The 23,782-nt window shown below is 46.9% G+C and overlaps 1 protein-coding gene and 1 long non-coding RNA gene across 2 annotated transcripts in view; one reads left to right on the top strand and one right to left on the bottom strand.

Moving 5' to 3' along the window:
* The first annotated feature begins 3,697 nt into the window (after positions 1-3,697).
* Scpep1 (serine carboxypeptidase 1) overlaps positions 3,698-23,782 on the top strand; it is a 31,423-nt gene continuing 11,338 nt past the window's right edge. The window contains exons 1-8 of the mRNA NM_029023.3: positions 3,698-3,846; positions 6,586-6,734; positions 11,906-11,995; positions 14,610-14,765; positions 15,269-15,343; positions 17,784-17,856; positions 22,089-22,126; positions 23,189-23,317. Of these exons, the coding sequence (NP_083299.3) occupies positions 3,771-3,846; positions 6,586-6,734; positions 11,906-11,995; positions 14,610-14,765; positions 15,269-15,343; positions 17,784-17,856; positions 22,089-22,126; positions 23,189-23,317 (786 nt within the window). The 5' untranslated portion in view covers positions 3,698-3,770. The remainder of the gene's footprint in view (positions 3,847-6,585; positions 6,735-11,905; positions 11,996-14,609; positions 14,766-15,268; positions 15,344-17,783; positions 17,857-22,088; positions 22,127-23,188; positions 23,318-23,782) is intronic.
* The window catches only part of Scpep1os (serine carboxypeptidase 1, opposite strand), a 30,134-nt gene continuing 29,430 nt past the window's right edge, over positions 23,079-23,782 (bottom strand). Inside the window, exon 5 of the long non-coding RNA NR_045955.1 lies at positions 23,079-23,284. This is a non-coding gene — a long non-coding RNA (serine carboxypeptidase 1, opposite strand). The remainder of the gene's footprint in view (positions 23,285-23,782) is intronic.

Raw genomic sequence — 23,782 nt, 5'->3', positions numbered from 1 at the left:
GGCAGCATCCCCGTACTGCTTCAAAGAAAATGATGAGCATCAGAAAATCTCCTCATGAAGCTTTACTTCATATGTGGCAAGCTGCCACTGGGCAAAGACCTGCCCTTGCTTCAACTGCTGACAGTGTGCTATCCAAGCTGAAGACAGGCAGGCCACAAGGAGAGTGGACTGAGAAATTCTGCCAGCCCAAGGTGGAAAAGTCCTTCAGAATTCCTCCTTCACAGAGAAGTCTGTCCAATGTTCTGGGATAGTAAACCACAGACACGGACACTCCAGCATTGCAGAGGAACCTTGGGGACTGTCCAGGCAGCCAGCAGTCTCTGTCATTTCTATAGTTTTGGAATCTACTTGCTTTGCACTTCCTCTTTATTCAGTCGATGTTTATTATTCTCAGCTCTGATGAGGTTGAAGACTAGATAGTTACAGTCTCACAGTTAAGCTTAAGTTGTTTAGGACATAAGACAATGTTTTAAGATCTAAAAAGATGTTTCTAGGTTGAAAGATGGCAGTTATGATAGAAAGTGATTTAGTGGGGGCTGGAGAGATGGCTCAGCGGTTAAGAGCACTGACTGCTCTTCCAAAGGTCCAAGGTTCAAATCCCAGCAACCACATGGTGGCTCACAACCATCTATAATGACATAAGCTCAGCTGGCAGTGCTTGCTTTGCATGTGTGAGGATTTGATTCGCAGCCACCACCACCACCACCGCCACCACCACACAAACAACACACAATTTTTCAAAAGAAATCCCTGGGGCATCAGAGAGGCCTGACTCTGGGTGTGCCTATGGACAACCATCGACCAGGGTCTCAGACTGAAGAGAAAGGGGAAAGGAATGCCCAGTGAGGGCCATCATTCCTCTCTCTGCTCCCCGCTCCACCCAGACACAAGCAAGCAGCCTCCCATCTCTGCTGCTACAGACCACACCCTCTCAAACTATAAACCAAAACAAATCCTTCTGCCCTTCAGTGGCTGTCAGCTCACAGCAATAGTAAGTAATACACTCTCTCTGGAGACCTGAGAAGTCAGCAGGGCTGTTTCCCAGGGAGACTGCAGAGGGCAGGACCCAGGCTACTTACCATACTATACAGGTAAGGTCCCCAGGACAGCACTGAATCTAAAGAAAACCAGATGGATACAAATTAGCTATATCTTTCCAAAAAAATACCCCACAATGGCTTCCCTTCTAAGCACAAAGGGACAGGAGCAAGAAACCCAGTGACTTTGAGGGGAAACACTCCAGAGAACCCTAGTGTCCAAGCAGGAATGGCTGACATCTCAGTGGCTGGAAGATGTTCTTCCTGCCAATTCTAAGGTCCAATGCCAGGCGTGTTGGCACACGCCTTTAATCCCAGCACCTGGGAGGCAGAGGCAGGCGGATTTCTGAGTTCGAGTCCAGCCTGGTCTACAAAGTGAGTTCCAGGACAGCCAGGGCTATACAGAGAAACCCTGTCTCAAAAAAACAACCAACCAACCAACCAACCAAAAAAAAAAAAAACAAAAAACAAAAAACAAAAAAAACAAAAAGAACCCCAAATAAACAAACAAACAAAAAAGCTAATCTTTTCTATATTTTATTATGAAAAAATCCAAACATAGAAAATTTGAACTTTTTTGCTGCAAAACACTCTGTGGCTCATAGTCTACCACTAATATCAAACTACAATACTTTATTTTTATCTATTCATGTATTCATTCTTTCTCTTGAGATGGAGGTCTTGCTCTGCAGCCCAGGTTAGAGAAAAACCTCATGGAAATTCTTTAGCTGCAGGCTTCTGAGAACAAGGCACATAGTACAGCCTCTGGTGGTTAAGTGTGTTTGGCTCTGATCATAAAGAACATGGAAAGCTGGGCGTGGTGGCGCATGCCTTTAATCCCAGCACTCGGCAGGCAGAGGCAGGCGGATTTCTGAGTTCGAGGCCAGCCTGGTCTACAGAGTGAGTTCCAGGACAGCCAGGGCTATATAGAGAAACCCAGTCTTGAAAAAAAAAACAAAAAACAAAAAACAAAAACAAAACCAAAAAAAAGGCTAGATTTTTCAGGCATTTGGCCCCACTCATGTTGGAGCAGGAGAAAAGTAGACAGCAGACTCCCACTTCTCTGCAGCCCTGCCCTCAGTGGCAACGTAGGACACAGGATACGCACTACACTTTCTAGAAGCTATAAAATCTACAGGTTGCAAAGAAAAACATTTCTGCTGATGCATAGGAGGCATGGGGGAGGATAAAAACCTGAGTCAGGGACACATTCTTTGTTCTTGCTTTCTTTTGTGAGTTTGTTATCTTAAAACAAAGTTTGCAGAGACAAAAGTCACTTCCAGGTAGCTCTTGCTGTTGCTTGGCTCTGTGAGGTGACTCAGTACCCCTAAAATATTCCGTAAAATAAAAATTTATCTTCAGACAGACATATCATACACACACACCTCTGCAGTCCATGTTTTCTTCAAATTCCTCTCCACAAGCCCTTGATACCTTCTTTTAAATAACTGCTTTGAAGATAGTATATCACACACAGTGATGTTGACCATGCTATCAAGAGAGAAAAAGTCCACTTTTTTTTTGCTGTGTTTAAAATACATAACCAAAAGTTATAGGATCTATATAGTAATTTTTTATGAATTACTAGTATATTAATGACACATGTGATTTGATAATAATATTTTCGATTCACTTTATCTATGTGAGCGTTTTGCCTGCAGGCTTATATATGCATCATATGTATGCTTGAGGAAGTGCCAGATCCCCTGGATCATGAGATGTGGAGTTCTGAATCTGTACGCCACCATGTGGGTCTTGGGAACCAAACTTGGGTCCTTTGGAAGAGCAACAATGCCCTTAACCCCTGAGCCACCACTTCAAAGTAATGGGTTTCTGAAAATAGAATCTAGACTCTTTCTTTCTCTCTTCTTTTCTTTCTTTCTTTCTTTCTTTCTTTCTCTCTCTCTCTCTCTCTCTCTCTCTCTCTCTCTCTCTTTTTCTTTCTTTCTTTCTGTTTTTTTTTTTTTTTTTTTTTTTTTTTTTTTTTGAGACAGGGTTTCTCTGTGTAGCCCTGGCTGTCCTTGAACTCACTCTGTAAACCAGGCTGGCTTGGAACTCAGAAATCCACCTGACTTTGCCTCCCAAGAGCTGAAATTAAAGGTGTGCGCCACCACTGCCCAGCTCTAGTCTTAAAAGACCTGCTGGTTCGTGCTTTAATCTGACTTCATCTTTTCAGATGCAATTTTTTAAAATTCTAGGCCTGAGACTATGGAGATGGCTCAGTAATTTAAGAGCACTTGTTGGTTTTCCAGAGGACTCAAATTCAGTTCCCAGCATCTGCACCGGCCACTCAAAAAGCCCTGTAACCCTAGCTCCAGAGAAACCCACTCCTTCTGCATAAACCCACACATGTGGCATATACATTCATACACACATATGCACATAAAATAATAAAAACAAGTCTTAAAAGATAAAACATAAGCCTTTTGTCGGAGAAGACAAACACGGGCCGGGCTGAGGGGATGGTGGTTATCCAGTTGTAGTTTTCTCAATTCTTCCCTACTTAGTAACCAAGGTCAGATGACATATTAACTGCCTCCTTTGTAGCACCTCCCTCGAGAGCCCTTTGTAGGAGGTCCTGGGTGGGTCCGACCGGCAGAGGGAGCGCGGAATCCTTAGGAGTGTCAGGGCCCACTTAGGCTCCGCCCCTGACTCCGCCCAGTCCCCGCGCAAGCCGTCACGCGATGGCCTTTGGCTCCTGCCTGTTGCTGATGTTGCGGCGGGGTTTTCATCATGGAGCTCTCGCGGCGGATCTGTCTCGTGCGACTGTGGCTGCTGCTCCTATCGTTCTTACTGGGCTTCAGCGCGGGTAGGTTCGTGAGAAAGACGCACCAACGGTGGGTGCCTCCTTCTCGAATTTGTTGATGCGTTCGCGTTTTTCTTTTTCTTTTTTTTAAAACACATTTCTTTCTCCCGCTTCTTCCCTTGAGAAATTTATATTGTTTCTGAACCTCTTAATTTTTATTTGTGTCTTAATTCAAAGTGCCTTTTCCTGCCCCTTCCTGATGCAGGGTGATTCCTGGAGATGGAAGTGTTTGTACAGAAACGTATGGTTTCAGGAAATTGCTGATGAGTGAGACTTCACGGTCTAAAGGCCACCTCCCCTTTCTCCTGTGGTTAGCTGCCTAGTGACGTTTTAGGGTCATTTGATTGAGCTGAGATTGGAGGCCAAAGAGACCTCTACAAATCCTTGCTTTGAAACAAAGCCTGCCACCTCTGCTGGTTTAGAAGAGACAAAATATCAGCTGACTGCTCTGGCCTATTTTTGGGCAAAAAAGAATTTTGTTTTGTGGAATGACTTGCAAATTGGCACATTTTCTTTCTTTCTTTTCTTCTCGTTTTTTTCCTTTTTTTCTTTTTGTTTGTTTTTCCAGACAGGTTTTTTTCTGTGTAGCCTTGGCTGTCCTGGAACTCTCTCCATAGACTAGGCTGGCCTCGGACTCTTACCTACCAAGTGTCTGGATTAACTCTCACTTTATTAAAGGAAAAAAATATATTTTGTCTTGCCTCCATGTCTGTCTGTGTACTACTTGTATGCCTGGTGCTCTGAGAAGTCAGAAGAGGGCTTTGGATCTCAGGAAAGCGAAGGTACAGAAGTTGTGAGCTGCCATGTGAATTCTGGGAATTAAACCCAGGTCCTCTGGAAGAGCAAGACAGTGAGAAAGTGATCTTACCAGCTGAGCCATCTTTCCAGCCTTTTAATTTAATTTCTTTCTTTCTTTCTTTCTTTTTTAATTTGTTTTGTGAGTGTCAAAGGGTGTGTGTGTGTGTGTGTAGTCAGAGGACAACACGGAGAAGTCAGTTTTTCTATGATGTAGCTCCCTGTGACTGAACTAAGGGTGCCAGGCTTGGTGGCCACTGTCTTTTATCTCCTGAGTCATCTCACCACCCCTGATTTTCAGTCTTTTTTTTTTTTTCAAAGATTTATTTATTTTATGTATATGAGTACACTGTAGCTGTGCAGATAGTTGTGAGCCATCGTGTGGTTGTTGGGAATTGAACTCAGGACCTCTGCTCGCTCCATCCAGCCCTGTTCACCCCATCCCAAAGATTTATTTATTATTATATGTAAGTACACTGTAGCTGTCTTTAGACACGCCAGAAGAGGGTGTCAGATCTCATTACAGATGGTTGTGAGCCATCACTTTCAGCACTTGGGACTTGAACTCAGGACCTCTGGAAGAGCAGTCAGTGCGCTTAACCACTGAGCCACCTCTTCAGCCCCACCCCTTATGTTTTAACAGGAGTTTGTACCAGGGAAGGGAGAAAAACACCAGGGTTTACATTATGAGGGACTTGAGCCTTATCAGTCATTTCCAAGGGAACTCTAATTTCATGTTATTTTATAGATACAGCCACACCCGTAATTTTTCAGCCTGTTTTTCCTTAGATGCATCCCCACCCTGACATTGCGTACATGTGTGCATGTGTGTGTGTGTGTGTATAGATATGGAGGTCAGAAGAGAACCCCATGTGTTGACCCTCAGGAATTATCTACCTTCTTTTTTGAAAGACAATAATTTTCTCTGGTCTGCAACACCAAGTAGGCCAGACTGGCTGACCAGAAAGCCCCAGAATTCCCCTGCCTCCAGCCCTGGGATATTGAGCACAAACACAGCTAGAGATGGAGCTATGGCCTGTATGCCTCCGAGGTGAACACTCTATTGTCTGACCTGTTTTCTCAGTTTCACTCTTTGGTTTTCTTAATCTTCTTTCTCCTTCTATTTTTTTTTTCCATAAGTATTTTTTTTTTAAGATAGGGTTTCTTGTCCCCCCAGCTGGCCTGAAACTCACTGTGTGCTGAGGCTGGACGTGGACTCCTGATCCTCACTCCCTAGTCCCACGCTCACCCACCCCACTCCCCATGCCATCCACACACTTTGGCTGGGACTTGAACCCAGGGCTTGGCACAAGTCAGGCCAGATTCCACACCTGAGCTTTGCTCTCAGCCATTTTCTTTTACTGCTGGTCTTACTGTGTTGTGTTGTGTTGTGTTGTGATGTGTGTGTGTGTTAGTTGTGTGGTTTTATTTATTTATTTTTTATATGTAAGTACACTGTAGCTGTCTTCAGACACACCAGAAGAGGTAGTCAGATCTCGTTATGGATGGTTGTGAGCCACCATGTGGTTGGGATTTGAACTCAGGACCTTTGGAAGAGCAGTCTTACCTGCTGAGCCATCTCACCAGCCCCTAGTTGTGTGGTTTTGATATAGGGTCTCTCTATATAGCCCTGGCAGACCTATAACTCACTTCATAGACCGAACTGGCCCCACTGAACTCACAGATATCCATTTGCCTCTGCTTCTTAAGTTCTGGGATTAGAGAGGTGCACAAACACGCCCTACTGACTTCTCTTTGTGTGTATATCTTTCTTTTCCTTATGAGCACAATATACTGAGGTAGATGGATTACCTAAAGCATCAAGCACTGTCTGAATGGCCTGAGTGGCCATCTCCAACCTCCCCACGTGTTGTCCCCCATGAGTTCTCCACCTCATCTTTCCCACCTTGGAATGCCTCAGGGAGTAACACTGACCTTCCGTTTCAGGATCTGCCATCGACTGGCGGGAACCCGAAGGCAAGGAAGTATGGGATTATGTGACTGTCCGAAAGGATGCCCACATGTTCTGGTGGCTCTATTATGCCACCAACCCTTGCAAGAACTTTTCAGAGCTGCCCCTGGTCATGTGGCTTCAGGTACAGTAAAGTCTTCGCCTGGCCTCCAGGTCAGGTCTCCTTTTAACCTCATTGTTTGGTTCTTAGTTTCCAGCTTAGCAATGACTGACTCATTTTGGTCCTTCTGGTCCTGGGGGCGGTCACATGCTTCTGAGACAGCCTAAAGCAAGAGGGTAGCAAAGGAAGCCCTATTTTCTGGTCTTAATTTCTTTCATTCATTTTTGGAGCTAGGGTTTTTTTTTTTTTTTTTTTTTTTTTTTTTTTTGGTTTTTCGAGAGACGGTTTCTCTGTATAGCCCTGGCTGTCCTGGAACTCACTTTGTAGACCAGGCTGGCCTCAAATTCAGAAATCCGTCTGCCTCTGCCTCCAAAGTGCTGGGATTAAAGGCGTGTGCCACCACCGCCTGGCTGGGTCTTTTTTTTTTTTTTTTTTTAAAGATTTATTTATTATATTTAAGTACACTGTAGTTGTCTTCAAACATTCCAGAAGAGGGATTCAGATCTCATTACAGATGGTTGTGAGCTGGGATTCGAACTCAGGGCCTTCGGAAGAGCAGTCAGTGCTCTTGACTACTGAGCCATCATCTCTCCTACCCCTGGACCCCTGGAGATAGGATCTTGTTATGTAGCCCACAATGGCCTTGAACTCATCACAATCCTGCCTCAGCCTCCCAAGTGCTAGAATAGTGCTCAGCTCATTCCTTACCTTCCAGACTCTTTATATGGAGTCCTGACAGTTTCAAGGCCCCTCACTGAAAGCTGTCTGTGATACAGTTGGCTTCTTACAAAAAGAAAGTGTTTGAAAAGTTCTGAGCCAAGGCTGAGGTACCCCAATCCTCCTCCCTTCTTCCTGTCCACACAGTCCTGAGCCCCAACTTTGAGTCCCCAGGTAAGCCATGTTTTAAAACATTTTTGAGGTTATAATATAATTATGTTTCTTCCCCTCTACTCTCCCATATACCCTTACTCGCTCTCTTTCAAATTCATGGCTTCTCTCTTCATTAATTGGTTACTGCATACATATGTGTGTATGTATATGTGAATATATGTGTGTGTATACATACACACACACACACACACACACACACACACACACACACACACACACACACACACACATATATTCCTAACTATAACATGCCAGTCTTTTGTATCTTAGCATGGATGTGAGGGTTCTACCCTTTTCCCTAGTGTGTTTGTATTTTAACTCTGAGTTCTGTCTCATGAGTTGAAGGTTAAAAAAACAAACAAAACAACCACCACCACCACCACCACCTGGCCTTGTGAACAGTTTAGGGATAGGCAGAGAGCTGCTGCATTCTTCAAATGGCACCTATGGTGGCCTCGCCCACCGGAAAGACTAGTCTCTAGGGAGGGGTTGAGGAACCTTGAGGTTCCTGAGGTCTCACCTGTAATTAGGACACCCTGGTACTCACCTCTGTGGGATATGGGGCGAGGCTTCCTTCTCAAGGGCCTGCCCGAGCTGAGGCTCTGCCCTAGGTAGGGCCTGACACTGCAGACTTGATGTGTGGGTGAAATAAGAACAATTCTGAGGCTGAGCCTGCTGCAGGATCTTCACGGCTGCCCTATTGGGGCCTGAAGATAAACAGCTCTGCCGGGTAGCACTAGTTGGAAAATTTCCGGAGTGGAATCCGTAATCTGTGCGCTCATCCCAGATGCGGCAGCTGATGAACGCGTGGTTGCCCGGAAGAGCCTGGATGTGGGAAAGCCTTGAGCCTGCTGGTGTGGACACCAGACCCTTCTCTGGGCCATAGTGTTCTGAGTGGAGGGATTTGAGTGATTTTGAAGCCTTCAGATGAAGCCAGTGTTGGGGACAAAAAAGCAGAACTAAAGCTGGGGTGGGGCAGCTGCGGGGTCCTGGGTTTGTGGCTGCCTCTCTGTCCCCTGCTACCCACAGTGTACTCTCTGGGCTTTCCAGAAACCAGTTTAACAAAACAAAACAAAACACTGCATTTCATAGGCTCAGGATTCAACTTTCCAGGGGGGTGGAGGTGGAGTTTGCCTACCTTGTACAAGGCCTTGTCCCCACCACTACAAAACAGAATGAAACAAAAACCAAAAGTTGCAAGCTAGCCTTCTCTTTCACCATAGAGTTGTTTTCCTTATCTGGGTGGGGTGGGGGGTGGGGTTTGGACACTAGCATCTGCCTGGCCCTGGAAGTTGTCTGGTGTGTGTGTGGCCTGTTGGTTAGGTTAACCCTCAGGCGGAGTCGCTGTACAAAGGATAGTAACTGAAAACCCTCATCTGCTCTTCCCTATTTCCCCAGAGCCCCAAGGAAGGAGGCTAAAATAAGGAGGAAACAGTTAACTTAGATGAGAAGAGCTAGTTAAGGAGGAAACAGTTAACCTAGATGAGAAGAGCTAGTTAGCAGCCTTCCAAGGACTTAGGCAGAAACTTCTTTGCAAAGCGGCTCATCTTTGAGAATGGAGGTCACGTGAATAGCGAGTGAGCCATTTCATGGATAGGAAGCTATTTTTCAAGTCATTTCAGCTTACTCGCTGACACATTTATCTTAGAGGAACCGAGAAGCCCTGAGCCTCAGCTCCCCATACCACTTTTTTCCAGGGTTTCTGGGTGAAGATTTTTGTGATCTGTTCATTATTATTGTTATTATCATCCTTATATTTAAATAAGGGCATAAGATAGGGCTCAGTTTGTAAAGTGCTTGCTATGCATCTATGCGGATTTGAACTTAGACACCTATACTTGTCAGGATGATCCCTGGAGCTCCCTGGCCTGCCAGGTAGCAGAGTTCGTGAACTCCAGGCTCATCGATAGACCCTGCCTTCAAAAATAAGGTGGAGAGCGATTGAGACAGACATCTAATGTGGCCTCTGGCTTCCACGTGTGCCTGTGCACGTACACACACGCAAAGTGAGATCTTCCCGGCAGTTTCTCCTAGCTACTGGGAAAGGAGCACAGGAAGATGGAGCAGAAATGGACGATGGAAATCCTCCCGCAGTGGCCCAGGCTTCTAGATTCTCAGATGTGCTCCCCGAAACTTTGGTTTTCATCTGGCCCCTACAGAGAAGCCTCTGTGAAAGAAAAGACCCACCTTCGTTTGAGGGTGCACCTTTCCTCTGTGTACTTTGTATTTCCTTAGGGGCCACAGCATTTTCTGGGGTTTGTGATTCTTCTAAGTGGCCCCGTGATTCATCCTGCAGATGTGGTGTCTCACCCTCCTCCCTCTGGGAGGACTTCCAGTTGCGCCCTGCCTCTTGGTGCTATTAGTGGCGCTGGGATGAATATCTCCAACTGGTTTGTGAACTTTTTGCCGCTGTATTAGGAAATCTTAACATATAATCCCGGGGGAGTTGAGCCTCTGATTTTTATCAAGGAGGTTAGTGTCAGTTCAGAACATTAAGGATGGAGGATATTTAGCAGGTAGTGCCTGTTGCCTTGTCTAGCCGGCCCTTGGCCCTGTTTCCACTCCTCCGTCTCTCCTTGTGGGAGGGGCAGGGTCTTGCCCAGACGAGCCTTCAACTGAATAAATAATTCTCCTTCCTTTGCATACAGTGCAGGGATTACAGGTGTCTGTTACTATACCCCAAAGACACCTCAGTCTGTCTCTTTTCTTCAGATTGCCCTGACTTCCACTGTGCCTGCTTCCCTTTCTGCTCGCCCCTCTCCATGTGCTGAGAGACTGTATACCCTGGGCCTGTCTCTGACTCAGCTGCTAATATTTTCCTCATCCCTGCCCCCAGCTCATCTGGACCTCCTGGATCCATCTAGAAAAACCCCCTCTTTTTTTCCTGATCATCTGTCTCCCAGAGGACCTGTTCCCATCAAATCCCCCTTACCTGCCCCATTTTGCCTGTTTGCTTCTGCCCACCCCTCCCCCTCTGAGCCCTTCAGAGCACACAGAGCTTACCCTCTGCAGTTTGGAGGCTCCAGTACTGAACTTCAATTTCGAATCCTGCCTCTTTTGCCCATGTAAAGACCCCTGATGTCCCCCTATACTCCTACTCTGAGACTTCTGTGTTGGCTATGGTATACGCAGAGGGTGTGCTTATCCATTGGGCCCCAAAGGAGAGTCTTCTGCCTTTCAGTTGAGGGGTAGGAAAGAGTCAAAAAGCTCAAGTTCTTGTTCAGATGGAGCCTGCAGTTGCTAAGAGGGCCAGGGGCTAGCCTGTTCTATCCCTCTTTGTAGCTTTATGATATTTGAGAAGAGAGAGATTTAGTGAGCCCCAAGTCAGGCCCAGGTTTAAGTCCAGAGAACCAAGAGGCAAGAAAAGTCACCTAGGTTCTGGCCCCACACCTCCTCCACTCTGGCTTCGAACGCAGTGATCTGCCTGCCCTGAGTGCTGGGGTTAAAGGTCTGTGCCACTGCTGCCTGTCTCACCTAGGACTCCTAAAATTATCTCCATCCTTTCAGAGAGAGACTTGCATGGTTTCTGCAGGAGTTTGGTGGGTGCAGGAGCTCCCAGAAAATGTGGAGCTGGAAAAAAATAAATAAACCACTTTCTTTGCTTTTAAATTTTTGTTTGTAGCTCAGGGCTCCCGATCTCGCTGCTTCATCCCCCTCCAGGGCTGGGGTTAGAACTGTGCATTTCCTCAGCTCGCTTGCTTGCTCGCCTCCCTCCCTCCCTCCCTCCCTCCCTCCCTCCCTCCCTCCCTCCCTCCCTCCCTCCCTCCCTCCCTCCCTCCTTCCTTCCTTCCTTCCTTCCTTCCTTCCTTCCTTCCTTCCTTCCTTCCTATTTTCCTTTCTTTCTTTTTTCCTCCCTGTAAAGAAAATTGATTTAGTGAAGACATGTTGGAAGTTCCCACTTGGTCTCCTGGATACCCATGCTACATATATGGGTGAGCAGATTAATTTTTCATTGCTTCATTAGTCAGCCTTCATCTCACATGAACCTGACTTACCGGGTGCTGGCTCTCAGCACTTGGCTTTTGATGAAGAATAAAATGAGATTTGAAGGTTATATAAATCTAACCATGCCAAAAGTTTATTTTAACTAGGAAGTTAAATAAGGAAATAAAGATCTAAAACTATCCCAAATATCAAGTTCATGCATATTTAGCCAAATAAAAGCATTTGAACCTGTATTTGAAGCTGCAAGTGTGTCCTTCGTATGGGGTAATTGTGGCCCTTGTGGATTCTCAGTTGTTTACCTGTGTACATCTCTGCTGGTTTCTCTGCCTAATGTCTGTCTGTTTCTTTTTCATCCACAGGGTGGTCCGGGTGGTTCTAGCACTGGATTTGGAAACTTTGAAGAAATCGGCCCTCTTGACACCCAACTCAAGCCTCGAAATACTACCTGGGTACAGTGAGAACAGCCCTCAGGGGTGGGGCGTGCCGTGGATGGAGGGGGGAAAAAAAAAGAATAGCCCTCAACCCTGCTCGTCCTTCATCCTCTTGGAGGCTCCACCCAGGGCAGGGTGGGGTCACAGCAGTCCACTTCGGTGGGCTTTCTTGAGACCTGGGACACCTGCCTGCAGCCTTGCTGCAGCGGAGCTTGTCCCCTGTCTCAGAATGAATGTCCTATGGTTGTCTCTGCCTTTTCTATCTCGGTGATCTTTCTCCACTTAACCTTCACAGACTTCTAGCCAAGACTAGGTGGCAGGTCAGTGAATACTGTGCTTCTCTAGCATGCACAGCCCTGGGGCAAACCTCAGCACTATATAAACCAGACGTAAGGGTGAACACCTGTGCAGGGCACGCCTTTGATCCCAGCACTTGAGAGGCAGGCAGATTTCTGAGTTTGAGGCCAGCCTGGTCTACAGAGTGAGTTCCAGGACAGCCAGGGCTACCCAGAGAAACCCTGTCTCAAAAAAAAAAAAAAAAAAAACCAACCCCCACCCCACCAAAAAAAAAAAAAAAACACCAAAAAAAGGGGTGGGGGAAATGAACACCTAATCTCAGTTTAATCTCAGTTTACAGGGTGGGAAGTACTAGGTAATCCTCGACCATGTTTGTCTAGGGCCAGCCTGGGCTATGTGAAACCCTGCCTCAAAACAAGCAAAACTGAAAATTCCCTGCAGCTGACGCTGGCTGGCAACCCTGTGCTTACCCATATGCTGGCCATCTGCAACCTCAGACCTTGAGTCCCACCATCTGCTACAAGTTCCGACTCTTCCTCTTTCTCTTCCCCCCGCCCCCCCCCCCAATCAGGGCTTTATCAAGCTTGCAAGTCCCTTGTCCTCTTCCCCTGTGATATCTTCCCAGTCCTTTGTGTCCCCCCTTCCCTCCCTCCCTTCTCTAAACAACCCCTTTCTCAGTTCACAGCCTGGTGAGTCCATGCTACTGGCTAGCTCAGCCTGGGCTTCCCCCACACATTATGCCCGTCTCCCTTTCCAGGATCACTCAGCCCTGAGAATGTTCTCAAGTGTCCATGGGCTCCTCTAGTCTTCCTCTCATCCGGTGCTAAACCGTCTTACCCTTCTGTGGTATTGTCTCTTGGCCTGAAGTTGTTCTAATCTTGCGGATATGACACAAAAGTCACCCCCCCCATCCCCCCCCATCCCCCTTGTTCTCCTACTTCCTGAAACCAAAAGCATGAGGCAGGAGTGGAGCCTGAGTGGGGAGTGAGGGGCCTGGGTCCCTGTCTTGATTCTTCTGTCCGGTTTTGTGGCCTTGCATGATTTCTGGCCCTTTCGGGGTTTCTATTTCCTCATCATGGAGAACATGGCAGCTACCCATCCTTCCCGATGCCCAATTGAGAATCCTCAGCCTCTCCGATAAACATAATAGAACAGAGTCTGTTGTTGCAGCATAAAAGAGAGGATGGGCCAATGTGGAAATTATTCATCTGGAAGAAAACTGATGTGTGACATCCATATTTCTTTAAGAAAAAGAGAGAGAGAGAGAGAGCATCTCATGAAGAGAGAGAGAGAAAGAGAGAATCAATGCATCTCATGAAGAGAGAGGGAGGGAGAGAGAGAGAGCGAGCGAGCATCGCATGAAGCCCAAGCCAGCCTCCACCTTACTTTATAGCCACAGATGTCCTTGAACTTCTGATCCTCTGACCTCGACTTTCTGTGTGCTAGGATGGTAGGCATTATCCACCACCCCCAGTTTACGCAGCACTGGGGATGGAACCAGGGCATCAGGCTTGCTAAGCAAACATTCCAAGAACGTACGTCCCCAGCACTCGATGTCTGTATTCCACGCGCATGCTCATTCCCTCTGACGACCGCTCAGACTCATGCAGCTTGGTGCTGGTGCTCCCTGCACTGTCACCGCTAGTGTGCTTCTGTGTGTGACACATAATGGCTTAAAAACTGTTCCTCTGTGTGTGTGTTCGTCTCGTCTTTCCCTTCTTTACTGCAGTCTATACTCAGGTTCCCTTTTAAAAAAAAAGAAAAACTGCATTATTTAGTGTAGTGTGTATGAGCATGTGTGTGTGTCCACCTTGGTTTGTTTTGAGACATGGTCTCTTATTCTGTAATTGGCCTAAAACTCATCATTTAGACTACACTGCTGAGTGAGACCCGGGATATCTGTCTCCTCCTCGTCAGCACTGGGGTTACAGGTGTGTATTTGCTACCTTGCCTGGTGTTTTTTTTTTTTTTCCTTGAGACCATTTCTCTGTGTAGTCCTGGCTATCCTGGAACTCACTCTGTAGACCAGGCTGGCCTCAAACTCAAGAGATCCACCTGCCTCTGCCTCCCCAGTGCTGGGATTTAAGGCGTGCCCTGCCACCAGGCTTGTCCAACTTTTTTACATGGATTCTAGTCATGGAACTCAGGGCCTCATGCTCATAAGGCAAGCAATTTCCTAACTGGGCCATTTTCCTAGCTGCCCCCAAATCACTTTGAACAATAAGATAAAGTCACCACGCTGATGTTATCATAAAGGTGGTTTTGCAAAGTTGCCAGGAAGATAACTGATGACTAACCACCAATTGCCCTGCTTGCTCCTTCTGGGTGGCTGCAGCTGCAGTGGGCCAGTCTCCTGTTTGTGGATAATCCCGTGGGCACGGGCTTCAGCTATGTCAACACAACAGATGCCTACGCAAAGGACCTGGACACGGTGGCTTCCGACATGATGGTTCTCCTGAAATCCTTCTTTGATTGCCATAAAGAATTCCAGGTAATTCTGCAGCTTAGGCACAAAAGACCAGCAAGAGGGATGAGGGACTCTTCCGAACACTGAGCCCCCCACCCATAAGAGTTGAGTGCATAGGACAGCTGGGACTGCTTGGGGAGACAAAGAGGTTCAGTGGCAGCTGGTTTTCAGAGCCTTCCTCTTCTCTTCCTAGGCTGAGGGCTTTGACTTTCTTCCATCTGACTAGACATCAGTAATCAGATTTGAGGACAGCGACAGCAGATTGTTTTTATCATACACTTTAGAAATTTGAAGATAAGGCCGGGCGTGGTGGCGCACGCCTTTAATTCCAGCACTCGGGAGGCAGAGGCAGGTGGATTTCTGAGTTCGAGGCCAGCCTGGTCTACAAAGTGAGGTCCAGGACAGCCAGGGCTACCCAGAGAAATCCTGTCTCAAAAAAAAAAACCAAAAAAACAAAAACAAAAACAAAGGAAGGAAGGAAGGCAAGCAGGATGTCTTAATTCTTTGTAAATTCCATTTCTCGCTAGACGGTTCCATTCTACATTTTCTCAGAATCCTACGGAGGAAAGATGGCTGCTGGCATCAGTGTAGAACTTTACAAGGTAAGCAAGAGGGTGACTCTGTCACTGTTTTGAAACAAAAAATGGGTTGTCCCTTTCAGATCCCTACCTGATACTGAGCAGACCTTAGTTAGTTAAAAAGTTTAGGGGGAGCCGGGGGAAAAAAGAAAAAGAAAAAGAAAAAGAAAGAGAAGTTTATTGTGTGTGTTCGTGCCATGCCATGCCATGGTGTGGGTGTGGGTGGAAGTCAGGAGGCAGCTTTCAGGACTCATCTCCTCCCACTGTGGGTTTGGGGGATCAAACCAGGGTGTCAAGCATGGCGTGTCACATACCTGCAGGCAAACAGTCATACATACAAAATCAAAATAAACACATTTTTTTAAAAAAACACATTTTTATTATATGTAAGTACACTGTAGCTGTCTTCAGACACTCCAGAAGAGGGAGTCAGATCTTGTTATGGATGGTTGGTTGTGAGCCACTATGTGGTTGCTGGGATTTGAACTCAGGACCTCTGCAAGAGGAGTCGGTGCTCTAAAACACTGAGCCATCTCTCCAGCCCCTTTGAAATTCTTAATATGTATTAGTGTGTTTTGCCTGCATGTACATCTGTGTGCCACAGACGTGTGTGTGTGTGTGTATGTGTGTGTGTGTGTGTGTGTGTGTGTGTGTGTGTGTGTGTGTGAGAGAGAGAGAGAGAGAGCATACCTGGTACCTGCAGAGACTAGAAGAGGGCAGTGGATCCCTCTGGAGCTGGAAATACAGTCAGTTGTGATCTGCCATTTGGGTGTTGGGCATGGAACCAGAGTCCTCTGCAAGGGCAGCTCGTGTTCCTAACCTCTGAGCCACCTCTCCAGCACCTGACTCTTTTTTTTTTTAATGTTAAGACTATAAACTAGCTAGTACAGTTAGTTATATACTATACTATACTACACTGTATATATTACTATATATAGTATATATAACTACTACATTTGGCTATATACTATACTATATAGAATAATAGCATAGTATAGTTGTATACTGTAGTGTACTAGTATATATAGTTATAAAACTATTACAAACTGTACAGTTCAGACATTAGGAGGCTGAGGGAGGAGGTTCTGAGCTTGAAACCAGTGGGCTTTAAGTCAGGGCTGTACTCTGTCTCAAAAACAGAAAAAACTCATCTATCAGGCAACATCTGATAATACTTTCTGCCCACATACCTGAGATCCTAACCAAAATGCAGTCATACTGTGTGACCTGTTGCCATCAATGGGACCCAGACCTCTCCTCCTCCCTGCAGCATTCTTCACCCCTGTAATCAGGCTGCTTTAGATGGTCCCAACATGTCTTTTTTTTTTTTTTTTTTTGATTTTTTGAGACAGGGTTTCTCTGTGTAGCCCTGGCTGTCCTGGAACTCACTCTGTAGACCAGGCTGGCCTCGAACTCAGAAATCCGCCTGCCTCTGCCTCCCAAGTGCTGGGATTAAACCAACATGTCTTAAGATAGCTTGTCCAAGCTAATGCATAGTCCCTAAGGGCTCTTCCTCTAGCACAGTCCCCCTTTCTATGTTGAGTATTTATTTAATTAGAAACAACGACCTGCCTTGTAACTCTAGCTGACTGGTAATAACTGGCTACATGCTGTGTAGTCCGGCCTGGCCTTGAACTTGTTGTAGTCTACCTGCTTTGGCTTTCTGATTTCTTCACCCTCTCTCCCTCCCTTCTTCCTTCCCTCCCTCCTTCCCCCCCTCCTTCCTTCCCTTCCTTCTTTTGCCCTGCTCTCCCTGGAATCCTCCTAGTCTCTTTATTTTTCCAGTTACAGATAACTGTGTAACCAAATTCATAGGTGTTCTTTTTCCCCCACCTTCGTACACGTGATAGCATATATGATACTCCAGCTTATATTCTATTTTTTGAGTGTTCAACAGTAATATCCAATGGGAATATTTTTACTTCCGTTCATAAGGCGCTTTCTCCTGCTTTCTCTTGTTTTCTCATGAACGATGTTTCATGTGGCTCCTCTTGGCGAGCGTCGAGGTTACGAGGAGGTTGTGAATGCGTGAGTGCGGAGAACGCCCAGCTTCCTGCTGGGGACCTGTGCAGAGTAGGATGGGCTTCCTGGCCTGTGTGTGGGCTCCACCCTCAGGGACGTCCTGAGGAATCCCAGTGTCAGCAACCACTGCCTGGCAGTGGCACCCGGACCCAAGGAGCAACTCGGCACCTTGGGATGCTCCCAGACTTCAGGACATGGATATGCCTAGGCTCTCAGAGACAACTTAGGGACAGGTCCTATACTTGTCCTAAGGGCACAGGTTAAACAAAGCAATAGCCCCTCCTCAATTTACCAGTGGAGGTGGGCAGGACTTGCTGTCAGGGGTGTGTTCTTCTGATGCCTGGGGAAACGGAGACCGAGTGGGTGTGTGCCTCTGAGGAGGAGGGATAGAGGGAGTCCTGGGTGCCCTTGGTCAGAGAATTTCTTGGCTCTTTTTTTTCAGGCTGTTCAGCAAGGGACCATTAAGTGCAACTTTTCTGGGGTTGCTTTGGGTGACTCCTGGATCTCCCCCGTGGGTAAGTATGGAGTTTTTAAAGTCTCTCTCTTCTCTAACCTTGACCCTTTCTGTGACTTTGGAAACATGAAAGTCCCCTAGTACCAGACTGAAGGATGCCATCCAGGTCCTGCTTGCTGGGCCAGGGTGTATGTGAGTACTACTTATAAGAGCCTGGGTGACTCTTGTAAACCTGGGCACTGAAAAGTCCCATGTTTACTGATTTGGGGGTTTTTTTTTTTTTTTTGGTTTTTCAAGACAGGGTTTCTCTGTATAGCCCTGGCTGCCCTGGAACTTACTTTGTAGACCAGGTTGGCCTCGAACTCAGAAATCTACCTGCCTCTGCCTCCCGAGTGCTGGGATTAAAGGCGTGTACCACCACGCCCGGCCCATGTTTACCAATTTAAAATTTTTTTTTTTTTTTTTTTTTTTTTTTTTTGTGAGAGGGTCTCTCAACATAGCCCTGGCTATCCTGCAACTTATGTAGACCAGGCTGGACTCACAAGAGATCCTGCTGCCTCTGAAGTGCTGGGATTAGAGGGGTGCCCCACCACACTCCAGCCCAGGCAATATTTAAAAATGAGTGTTGATGTTAGTGATGACAGAGAGAGAGGGGCGGAGGGAGGAGAGAGAGTCATGGTTCATATGTAGAGGTCAGGGGACAACTAGGTGGAGTTGATTTTTTTTTTCTATATTTTTGTGGGATCTAAGAGTTTGAACCATCCTGCTGGGCTCCCAGGCAATCTCTAACCTCTTATATTTTAATATTTCTAAGATTATGTATAGTGGGGCAGGGTGTAGTGGGCTTGGAATCTAAAGGAAGTATCTTGCCAAGGTCTTATGGTCTCCTTTCCGCCTTTGATTGCTCTATTATCATGGACCTAGCTATCTGCTGAATAGTTCAGTTTATTTTGTTGCCTTGACAACATTTCAAGGTCTCCTATAAATCACCACAGTCACTATGCTCTGTGGTGTTGATCATGTCAAGCCAGAGAGAAACAGCCATCCCTCAGGGCTATAATATTCAGATAAAAGAGGAGAACAGGGCTAGAGAGATGGTTCAGTGGTTAAGATTGCTCTAACAGAGGTCCTGAGTTCAATTCCCAGCAACCACATGGTGGCTCACAACCATCTTAAATGGGATCTGATGCCCTCTTTCAGTATTCGATACAGCTACAGTGTACTGGCATATATAAAATAAATAAGTCTTTAAAAAAAAAAGGAGGCCAGCAGAAGTTTCTGGATTCTTGAAGAAGCTGTCACAGAAAGCATCCATTTACCCCAAGAGCATCCAAGAGACATGGGGGATGAAACATCTTTGCCACAGCCTCTGCCATCAGGCTGAGTCCTCTGAAGGGATTTTCCTAGCAAAGGAATCCAAGTTTGCCACAGGAGATGCTCCGGACACTCCTGTGGATGATGAAATACACCCCACACAGTGCGAGTAGCCTCATAAAGAGGAGCCCCAGTTCTGTATGAGTCAGCACAGGGTGTCACCAGCTCCCCGACTCCGCAGTGTCCTGATACTGGAAGAGCATCTGCAGTGAGCTTCCCATCTGTGCCTCCTGCTGCTGCTGCTGCTGCTGCTGCTGCTAGTGGTGGTGGTGGTGGTGGTGGTGGTGGTGGTGGTTGTAAGGCAAGGTTGGCACCAGGCCTTGCAGCTCTGAGGTCTGCATTTTTGTAATGCTTTGGGAACACAGACAGGAGCAGTCTATCTTGCTCATAATCAGGGTGTGGCTTCAAGCATCACTGATCTGATCACCTTGGCCAGGTTAACTCTCTTGGGTTCCCTCAACCGCAGCAACCACAGCCATTTAGAGTTGTGTAGGTTTTATTGGGAACTGTTCTGAGTACTAAGGACTTAAAAAGGTTTTGTCATGTATATGTTGGGGACAGTGGAGCAAAACGTGCCTGATGGATGCATGAAATGTATTATTACATGTGTGCAAGTGGTACATGTGCCCATGCATGCATGCATGCATGCATAAGCCAGAAGAGAACATCTCCCTCTATCACTTTATCTACCTTATGCCTCTAAAGAAATTCTTTTGAGATTTTATTTATTTTCATTTCATATATTTGGGTGTTTGACTACATGTATGTCTATGTACCATGTACATACACACAATGTCCTTTGGGGCCAGAAGAAGGCCTCAGTCCTCTGTTTCGGGCGGTTGTGAACACCTGATCTGGGTGCTGGGAATCAAACTTGGTCCTTTGGAAAAACAGCAAGTAACTTTTAATTACTGAGCTACCATTCCCCCAGGCCCCCACATTATTTTATTTTAAGATTTATTATGTATACATCATTTTGCCTGCATGTATGCCTGCAGGCCAGAAGAGGGCACCAGATCTCATTATAGATGGTTATGATATGTGGTTGTTGGGATTTGAACTCAGGACCTCTGGAAGAACAGCCAGTGCTCTTAACCACTAAGCTGTCTCTCCAACCCAACTTACTTACTTTCTTTTTAAAGATTTATTTATTTATTTTATGTATATAAGTGTTCTATCTACATGTATACCTGCATGCCAGAAGAGGGCATCAGATCACATTATATATGGTTGTGAGCCATTATATTGTTGCTGGGAATTAAACTCAGGACCTCTGGAAGAGCTACCGAGCCATGTCTCCAGTTCTTACAACATTACTATTACTATTATTATTATTATTATTATTTAAGGATTTCTTTAAAATTTATTTATGTGAGTACACCATTACTGTCCTCAGACACACCAGAAGGGGGCATCAGATCCCATTGCTGTGGTTGTGAGCCACTGTATGGTTGCTGGGAACTGAACTCAGGGCCTTCGGAAGAGCAGTCAGTGCTCCTAATCACTGAGCCATTTCTCCAGCCCCAGCAACATTATTACTTTTTTCTTTTTCTCCTCCCCCCCACCCCCAGACAGGGTTTCTCTGTGTAGCTCTGGCTGTCCTGGAACTCACTCTGTAGACCAGGCTGGCCTTGAACTCAGAAATCCGCCTGCCTCTGCCTCGAAAGTGCTAGGATTAAAGGCGTGGGCCACCACCGCCCAGCCACATTATTTCTTAAGATAGGGTGTCTCCCTAAACCTGGAACTATGTTGGTAGCCAGTAAGCCCAACAGTTCCTGTCTCTGCCCCTTACAGTGCTGGGATTGTAGGCACATGCAACCAAGCCAGACTTTGTATGTGGGTTTGGGAATTTGAATTCCAATCCCCATGCTTGTGAGGCAAGCAGTCTTACCTGCTGAGTCATCTCACCAACCCCCATGTTTGGATATTTGTCTGTAGCGTCCCCATCCTCTGGTCATGAGATGCCAGTAGGATCACTCAATGTGACAACAAGAAATGTCTTCAGACATTCTTTTGGGGACTAAATGGCTCCTGGGGCTCCTTGTTGGAGGGTTCTAAGCAGCAGAGTGACACTTGATAGGTCCTTGATACTTTGTTGGCACACTTCAGTAGCTTGTATCTAGTGGATATGTGGTACCAGTAGCTGTAGACTTGTCCCAGCAGTTCACAGCTTACTGTGTTCCCAGAAGGTAATCCCCTCTCCCTGCCCCCCTTTCTTTGTGTGTGCCTTTTTTTTTTTTAACTGTTTTTCTGTGTGGCCTTGGCCATCCTGGAATTCACTCTATAGACCAGGGTGGCCTCAGACTCAGACCCACCTTCCTCTGCCTCCGAGGTACTGGGATTAAAGGCCTGCACTGCTACGCCTGGCTGTCTTACAAATCCCTTGGAGCTGTTTGTTTCTCTTAGCACCTTTTGTAGTTTCCCAGTGTATAGAGTTTGCAGAGTACAAATGAGCTGATTGGTGGGTAGCCTCAGGCACAGGAGTTAGAGTCATGTTAGTTTTTCTACAGCATGTATGGTGGAAGACGCAAGTGCCTCCGCCCTGGAGGAGCAAATAGATTGCAGAGGCAGTGAGGGTGGGGAAATTTTTGATGCTGTCAGGAACCTAGAAGGCTGCAGAGACAATCAAGCCTCACCGGATGGCTCTGTGGTGTGTCAGGTGGATCTCTGCCCAGGACGCCCTGCTAGGCAGAATCGAATCAGGTCAACGTGCCACTGGACATTAGAATTGGCAGGAAGAACATCTTCCAACCCCTGAGATGTCAGCCATTCCTGCTTGGACACTAGGGTTCTCTGGAGTGTTTCCCCTCAAAGTCACTGGGTTTCTTGCTCCTGCCCCTTTGTGCTTAGAAGGGAAGCCATTGTGGGGTAGTCTTTTGGAAAGACATAGCTAATTTGTATCCATCTGGTTTTCTTTAGATTCAGTGCTGTCCTGGGGACCTTACCTGTATAGTATGGTAAGTAGCCTGGGTCCTGCCCTCTGCAGTCTCCCTGGGAAACAGCCCTGCTGACTTCTCAGGTCTCCGGAGAGAGTGTATTACTTACTATTGCTGTGAGCTGACAGCCACTGAAGGGCAGAAGGATTTGTTTGGCTTATAGTTTGAGAGGGTGTGGTCTGTGGCAGCAGGGATGGGAGGCTGCTTGCTTGTGTCTGGGTGGAGCGGGGAGCAGAGAGAGGAATGATGGCCCTCACTGGACATTCCTTTCCCCTTTCTATTCAGTCTGAGACCCTGGTCGATGGTTGTCCATAGGCACACCCAGAGTGGGGCCTCTCTGATGCCCCAGGGATTTCTTTTGAAAAATTGTGTGTTGTGTGTGTGGTGGTGGTGGTGGTGGTGGTGGCGGTGGTGGCGGCGGCGGCGGCGGCGGCGGTGGCGGCGGTGGCGGCGGTGGTGGCGGTGGTGGTGGTGGTGGTGGTGGTGGTGGTGGCGGCGGTGGTGGCGGCAGCGGTGGCGGTGGCGAATCAAATCCTCACACATGCAAAGCAAGCACTGCCAGCTGAGCTTATGTCATGTGCTCCTTCCGTCTTGAGGCAGAATCTCAAATGGCCTGTAGCTTCTTGTCTACTCTTATCAATTGAGCTACAGCCCCAGCCCCCTAACCTGTGTAGACCAGGATGACCTAAAACTCACAGAGATCCACCTGCCTCTGTCTCCACTCCAGCCCAATACACAATCTTGAATTCTGATACCTTTTGAGTACCCCTCCCCCAAAGCTGAAAGGTTGTGGTAAACCTTCATGGGCCTGCTCACTTGATTCATTTAAGGGTGTGCTCTGCTTCTCCCGTCAATAAGCATGTGAGTTAGGGCTAGGGCTATAACGTGGTGGTAGAACACTATCTCTAATGCACAAGGTCCTGGGTTCAATCCCAGCCCCTCTCTGAGACTTCTGACAACACTCTTCTTAGGTAAGCTCCCATTTTTCCATCTCTTGCTCTCTCTCTCTCCTCACCAGCTACAGTGGTACCAGATCCTCACTCCCTAATCAAGTGGGCTTTTTGACCTCTGTTTATCTTCCAGTCTCTCCTTGATAATCAAGGCTTGGCCGAGGTGTCCGACATTGCAGAGCAAGTCCTTGATGCTGTAAACAAGGGCTTCTACAAGGAGGCCACTCAGCTGTGGGGGAAAGCAGAAATGATCATTGAAAAGGTAGGGGGCTGAAGTGGGGCTGTGGGGACATGGCTTTTCCCCGGGGTGGGAGGCCAGGGTGGGCAAATGGGACCCGTGGTTGATGTTGTGAGGATTGGCCCTGTCCTGACTCTCCCACAGATTTAGAACTGCTTATATGCTGAATGGACAAACCTATAAGGTTTCAGCAATGACATAGTGGCCTTTAGTAGGGTCACCAAGCCCCCGAGGCTTGTGGGACCTACTTGTCCCTGATTGAATGTTTGGATTCTACAAGAAAGACTGGTAGTCCAGCATAGTAGTGTGTGAGTGTCATCTCCCAGCACCTAGGAGGTAGAGTCAGGAGGACCAGAAGTTCAAGGGTCACTTTACCTACATGGTAAGTTTAAGATCAGCTTAGGCTATGTGAGACTCTGATTCAAAAACAGAACAACAACAAAAATCCAACAGACAGATAAATACGGCTCAGCGGCTTAGCAGGGTAAC

Source organism: Mus musculus, chromosome 11 (assembly GCF_000001635.26).
Source record: "Mus musculus strain C57BL/6J chromosome 11, GRCm38.p6 C57BL/6J".
NCBI lineage: Eukaryota > Metazoa > Chordata > Mammalia > Rodentia > Muridae > Mus > Mus musculus.
This window is presented reverse-complemented; position numbering and strand designations above follow the sequence as displayed.